This window comes from Lampetra fluviatilis, unplaced genomic scaffold, assembly GCF_964198595.1.
Source record: "Lampetra fluviatilis unplaced genomic scaffold, kcLamFluv1.1 SCAFFOLD_332, whole genome shotgun sequence".
NCBI lineage: Eukaryota > Metazoa > Chordata > Hyperoartia > Petromyzontiformes > Petromyzontidae > Lampetra > Lampetra fluviatilis.
The window spans coordinates 10001-17266 of NW_027620668.1; the positions used below are offsets into that span (position 1 = coordinate 10001).

The window sequence follows — 7266 nt, forward strand, 5'->3', positions numbered from 1 at the left end:
AGTGACTGAGTGAGTGACTGAGTGAGTGACTGAGTGAATGAGTGAGGACTGAGTGAGGAGCGAGTGACTGTGTGAGTGAGTGACTGAGCGACTGACTGAGTGACTGAGTGACTAACTGAGTGAGTGACTGATTGACTGAGCGAGCGAGTAACTGAGCGACTGAGCGAGTGACTGAGTGACTAACTGAGTGACTGAGTGACTAACTGAGTGAGTGAGTGATTGACTGAGCGAGTGAGGAGCGAGTGACTGAGCGAGTGACTGAGCGAGTGACTGAGTGAGTGACTGAGCGAGTGACTGAGCGAGTGACTGAGCGAGTGAGGAGCGGGTGAGGAGCGTGTGACTGAGTGACTAACTGAGTGAGCGAGTGACTGAGTGAGCGAGCGACTGAGTAAGTGACTGAGTGAGTGAGTGACTGAGTGAGTGACTGACTGACTGAGTGAGTGACTGAGCGAGCGACTGAGTGAGTGACTGAGTGAGTGACTGAGTGAGTGAGTGACTGAGTGAGTGAGTGAGTGACTGAGCGAGCGACTGAGTGAGTGACTGAGTGAGTGAGTGAGTGAGTGACTGAGTGAGTGAGTGACTGAGTGAGTGAGTGACTGACTGAGCGACTGAGTGACTGACTGACTGAGTGACTGAGTGAGTGACTGAGCGAGCGACTGAGTGACTGAGCGAGTGACTGAGTGAGTGACTGACTGAGTGAGTGAGTGACTGAGCGAGCGACTGAGTGACTGAGCGAGTGACTGAGTGAGTGACTGACTGACTGAGTGAGTGACTGAGTGAGTGACTGAGTGAGTGAGCGAGTGACTGAGTGAGTGAGCGAGTGACTGAGTGACTGAGCGAGTGACTGAGTGACTGACTGACTGAGTGAGTAACTGAGTGAGTAACTGGGCGACTGACTGAGTGAGTGAGTGACTGACTGAGTGACTGACTGAGTGACTGACTGAGTGACTGACTGAACGACTGACTGAGCGAGTGACTGACTGAGTGAGTGAGTAACTGAGTGAGTGACTGAGTGACTGACTGACTGAGTGAGTAACTGAGTGAGTAACTGGGCGACTGACTGAGTGACTGAGTGACTGAGCGAGTGACTGAGCGAGTGACTGACTGAGTGAGTGACTGACTGAGCGAGTGACTGACTGAGTGACTGAGTGAGTGACTGAGTAACTGAGTGACTGAGTGAGGACTGAGTGACTGACTGACTGAGTGACTGAGTGACTGACTGAGTAACTGAGTGACTGAGCGAGTGACTGAGTGACTGACTGACTGAGTGAGTGACTGAGTGAGTGACTGAGCGAGCGACTGACTGAGCGAGTGACTGAGCGAGGTAGTGAGTGAGTGAGTGAGTGAGTGAGTGAGTGAGTGACTGACTGACTGACTGAGTGAGTGACTGAGTGAGTGAGTGAGTGACTGAGTGACTGAGTGAGTGAGTGAGTGACTGAGTGAGTGACTGAGTGAGTGACTGAGTGAGCTAGTGAGTGAGTGACTGAGTGAGTGAGTGAGTGACTGGGTGGGTGAGTGAGTGAGTGGGTGAGTGAGTGACTGAGTGAGTGACTGAGTGACTGAGTGAGTGACTGAGTGACTGAGTGAGTGAGTGAGTGACTGAGTGACTGAGTGAGTGAGTGAGTGAGTAAGTAAGTGAGTGAGTGACTGAGTGAGTGACTGAGTGACTGAGTGAGTGACTGAGTGACTGAGTGAGTGAGTGACTGAGTGACTGAGTGAGTAAGTAAGTGAGTGAGTGACTGAGTGAGTGACTGAGTGAGTGACTGAGTGAGTGAGTGACTGAGTGACTGAGTGAGTGAGTGAGTAAGTAAGTGAGTGAGTGACTGAGTGAGTGACTGAGTGACTGAGTGAGTGACTGAGTGAGTGAGTGAGTAAGTAAGTGACTGAGTGACTGACTGACTGACTGAGTGACTGACTGAGTGAGTGAGTGACTGACTGACTGAGTGAGTGAGTAAGTAAGTGAGTGAGTGACTGAGTGAGTGACTGAGTGACTGAGTGAGCGACTGACTGAGTGACTGAGTGAGTGACTGAGCGACTGACTGAGCGAGTGACTGAGCGAGCGAGCAAGCGACTGAGGAGCGTGCGCTCACCGTGAGGACCCGCTCCGTGTACCCGGGCGCCCGCACTCCGATGGCGTGCGTTCCCACGGGGAGGTAGACGCGGAACTCCGCTCCGTCGGTTCGCACCGCCCCCCACGGCAGGAGCAGCTCCGTCTCCTGGAGGGCGACGCCCGTGGTAGCGTCCACCACGGCGCCACGCACACCCCGGTGGGCCTGGGGAGGGAGCCGTGGCAAAGTGGTTATCGTCACTACGCTACATTATACACTACTACACTATATTATACACTACACTATATACTACACTATACACTACACTATACACTACACTATACACTACACTATACACTACACTACTATACACTACACTATACACTACACTATACACTACACTACTATACACTACACTATACACTACACTATACACTACACTATACACTACACTATACACTATACACTACTACACTATACACTACATTATACACTACTACACTATACACTACATTATACACTACTACACTACTACACTATACACTATACTATACACTACTACACTCTACTATACACTACACTATACACTCTACTATACACTACTATACTATACACTACACTATACACTACACTATACACTACACTATACACTACTACACTATACACTACTATACTATACACTACACTATACACTACTACACTATACACTACACTATACACTACACTATACACTACTACACTATACACTACTATACTATACACTACACTATACACTACTACACTATACACTACACTATACACTACTACACTATACACTATACACTACACATTACACTACTACACTATACACTACTACACTATACACTACTACACTACACTATACACTACTACACTACTACACTATACACTACACATTACACTACTACACTATACACTACACTATACACTACTACACTATACACTACACTATACACTACACTATAGACTATACACTACACTATACACTACACTATACACTACTACACTATACACTACACTATACACTACACTATACACTACTACACTATACACTACACTATACACTACACTATACACTACTACACTATACACTACTATACACTACACTATACACTACTACACTATACACTACACATTACACTACTACACTATACACTACACTATACACTACTACACTATACACTACACTATACACTACACTATACACTACTACACTATACACTACACTATACACTACACTATACACTACACTATACACTACACTATACACTACTACACTATACACTACACTATACACTACACTATACACTATACACTACACTACACACTACACTATACACTACACTATACACTACTACACTATACACTACACTATACACTACACACTACTACACTATACACTACACTATACACTACTACACTATACACTACTACACATTAAATTTCGATGTAAAGCTTCTTCCGTGACTGCAGGGATTCATCTTCTTGGTTCTTTCGGTAAAGTCACGTAGAAGGGAAGTAATAAAATAATAACATTTAAACATAATAAAATAATACAATTCTCACGACGTTTCGGCCACAACGCAAGCAGCCGTCCTCAGGTGAAGAACAGGTCTGTCGGAAAGACAGCGTCTGAATGAGCAGGTCTGTCGGAAAGACAGCGTCTGAATGAACAGGTCTGTCGGAAAGACAGCGTCTGAATGAACAGGTCTGTCGGAAAGACAGCGTCTGAATGAGCAGGTCTGTCGGAAAGACAGCGTCTGAATGAGCAGGTCTGTCGGAAAGACAGCGTCTGAATGAGCAGGTCTGTTGGAAAGACAGCGTCTGAATGAGCAGGTCTGTCGGAAAGACAGCGTCTGAATGAACAGGTCTGTCGGAAAGACAGCGTCTGAATGAACAGGTCTGTCGGAAAGACAGCGTCTGAATGAGCAGGTCTGTCGGAAAGACAGCGTCTGAATGAACAGGTCTGTCGGAAAGACAGCGTCTGAATGAACAGGTCTGTCGGAAAGACAGCGTCTGAATGAACAGGTCTGTCGGAAAGACAGCGTCTGAATGAGCAGGTCTGTCGGAAAGACAGCGTCTGAATGAGCAGGTCTGTCGGAAAGACAGCGTCTGAATGAACAGGTCTGTCGGAAAGACAGCGTCTGAATGAACAGGTCTGTCGGAAAGACAGCGTCTGAATGAGCAGGTCTGTCGGAAAGACAGCGTCTGAATGAACAGGCCTGTCGGAAAGACAGCGTCTGAATGAGCAGGTCTGTCGGAAAGACAGCGTCTGAATGAACAGGTCTGTCAGAAAGACAGCGTCTGAATGAGCAGGTCTGTGGGAAAGACAGCGTCTGAATGAACAGGTCTGTGGGAAAGACAGCGTCTGAATGAACAGGTCTGTGGGAAAGACAGCGTCTGAATGAGCAGGTCTGTCGGAAAGACAGCGTCTGAATGAACAGGTCTGTCGGAAAGACAGCGTCTGAATGAACAGGTCTGTCGGAAAGACAGCGTCTGAATGAACAGGTCTGTCGGAAAGACAGCGTCTGAATGAACAGGTCTGTCGGAAAGACAGCGTCTGAATGAACAGGTCTGTCGGAAAGACAGCGTCTGAATGAACAGGTCTGTCGGAAAGACAGCGTCTGAATGAACAGGTCTGTCGGAAAGACAGCGTCTGAATGAACAGGTCTGTCGGAAAGACAGCGTCTGAATGAACAGGTCTGTCGGAAAGACAGCGTCTGAATGAACAGGTCTGTCGGAAAGACAGCGTCTGAATGAACAGGTCTGTCGGAAAGACAGCGTCTGAATGAACAGGTCTGTCGGAAAGACAGCGTCTGAATGAACAGGTCTGTCGGAAAGACAGCGTCTGAATGAACAGGTCTGTCGGAAAGACAGCGTCTGAATGAAACACCACCAGGCTTGGCAGCGTATATTTAAGCTGCTGGGTTGGAGAGCGCCTTGACAAAATAGTTTGTATATCAAGAGGAATTTAGCATATTTATGGGAAATGCAGATATGGGATTAGTACTACTAATCCCATATCTGCATTTCTAATCCCATATCTGCATTTCCCATAAATATGCTAAATTCCTCTTGATATGCAAATTCCTTTGTCAAGACGCTCTTCCCCCTCCAACCCAGCAGCTTAAATATACGCTGCCAAGCCTGGAGGTGTTTCATTCAGACGCTGTCTTTCCGACAGACCTGTTCATTCAGACGCTGTCTTTCCGACAGACCTATTCATTCAGACGCCGTCTTTCCGACAGACCTGTTCATTCAGACGCTGTCTTTCCGACAGACCTGTTCATTCAGACGCTGTCTTTCCGACAGACCTGTTCATTCAGACGCTGTCTTTCCGACAGACCTGTTCATTCAGACGCTGTCTTTCCAACAGACCTGCTCATTCAGACGCTGTCTTTCCGACAGGCCTGCTCATTCAGACGCTGTCTTTCCGACAGACCTGCTCATTCAGACGCTGTCTTTCCGACAGACCTGTTCATTCAGACGCTGTCTTTCTGACAGACCTGTTCATTCAGACGCTGTCTTTCCGACAGACCCGTTCTTCGCCTGAGGACGGCTGCTTGCGTTGTGGCCGAAACGTCGTGAGAATTGTATTATTTTATTATGCTTTATTTTTATTGTTTTATTATGTTTTATTCTAATTCTTTTAATGTTTTATTTTTATTATTTTATTATGTTTAAATTGTATTATTTTACTATGTTTAAATTGAATTATTGTAGAATGTTTTATTTATTATTAAAACAAAATTTTATTTTATTATGTTTTATTTGTATTATTTTATTACTTCCCTTCTACGTGGCGACTTTACCGAAAGAACCAAGAAGACGACTTCTCAGTGACCGGGAGTGGGGACCGCCTCTGTCCCGACGGTTCGCACCGTAGCCGCCGCGAGGACGGCACGAGTTGCCGTGGCGATGAGCGTGACAGAGCGCCCCCCCCCCACCCCTCACCACCCCCCCCCCCCCAAACTCCTCTGCAGCCCGGCACCTTTTCGAGCTTGCACTCCTGTAGCACTCGGTAGAGAGTAGTGCAATATTGAAAAAGGGTATGGGACTGCGGGAGCACAGCCGGGCCACGGAAACCTCCTCCTCGGACACGCTAATGTGGAATGGGCGGGCGGGTGGGCGGGTTGGGTGGAGGGTCGGGTGAGGGGTGAGTGGGGGTGGTGAGGGGTGAGTGGGGGGAGTGGGGGTGGTGAGTGGGGGTGGTAGGGAGTGAGTGGGGGTGGTGAGGGGTGAGTGGGGGTGGTGAGGAGTGAGTGGGGGTGGTGAGGAGTTAGTGGGGGTGGTGAGGGGTGAGTGGGGGTGGTGAGGGGTGAGTGGGGGTGGTGAGGGAGTGAGTGGGGGTGGTGAGGAGTGAGTGGGGGTGGTGAGGGGTGAGTGGGGGTGGTGAGGGGTGAGTGGGGGTGGTGAGGGGTGAGTGGGGGTGGTGAGGAGTGAGTGGGGGTGGTGAAGAGTGAGTGGGGGTGGTGAGGAGTGAGTGGGAGTGGTGAGGGGTGAGTGGGGCTGGCGAGTGGTGAGTGGAGGTGGTCAGGAGTGAATGGGGGTGGTGAGGGGTGAGTGGGGTGGGAGTGGTGGTGAGGGGTGGGAGTGGTGGTGAGGGGTGGGAGTGGTGAGGGGTGGTGAGTGGTGAGTGGGAGTGGTGAGGAGAAAGTGCGACTTTGAAATGATGCGACACGGCTTTCCCCAGAGTTAATTTTTCTGTTTTCATCATCATCATCAGTATCAGCCTTGCAGTTGTCTGGCTAAGTTGGGGGGGGTTTACCTCGGACAAAATGTGACACTTGAGCCGAAGGACATTGAGGTTCTATCGTTTTATTGCAACAGATTCGTGTTGGGAGAGGGGGGGGGTGTGTCAAGCAGAGGTCGCAACCGGGTACCCGATACCCGTACCCTACCCGATACCCGGCTACCCGTACCCGGCCGGGTACGGGTACCCGTTTGCGACCCTGGTGCGGCCGGGTACGGGTAGGGAATCAAAACCCGTTTGCGACCTCTGGTTGGTGGGTGAGTAAGTGCGTGGGTTAGTGAGTGAGATGAGTTCGTGAGTGAGTGAGTGGGTGAGTGAGTGGGTGAGTGAGTGGGTGAGTGAGTGGGAGAGTTTGCAACCCTGGTGCGGCCGGGTACGAGGGGTAAGGAATCAAAATCTGTTTGTGACCTCTGGTGTCAAGGCAAAACGTGGTGGAGGGAGTGGTGG

General features: G+C 49.1%; 1 protein-coding gene across 1 annotated transcript in view; it reads right to left on the reverse strand.

Moving 5' to 3' along the window:
* The window catches only part of LOC144954221 (uncharacterized), a 9469-nt gene extending 2600 nt beyond the window's left edge, over positions 1–6869 (reverse strand). The window contains exons 1-2 of the mRNA XM_078884772.1: positions 6852–6869; positions 2091–2273 (exon numbers count right to left, since the gene is read on the reverse strand). Of these exons, the coding sequence (XP_078740898.1) occupies positions 2091–2273; positions 6852–6869 (201 nt within the window). The remainder of the gene's footprint in view (positions 1–2090; positions 2274–6851) is intronic.
* Positions 6870–7266: the final 397 nt, after the last annotated feature.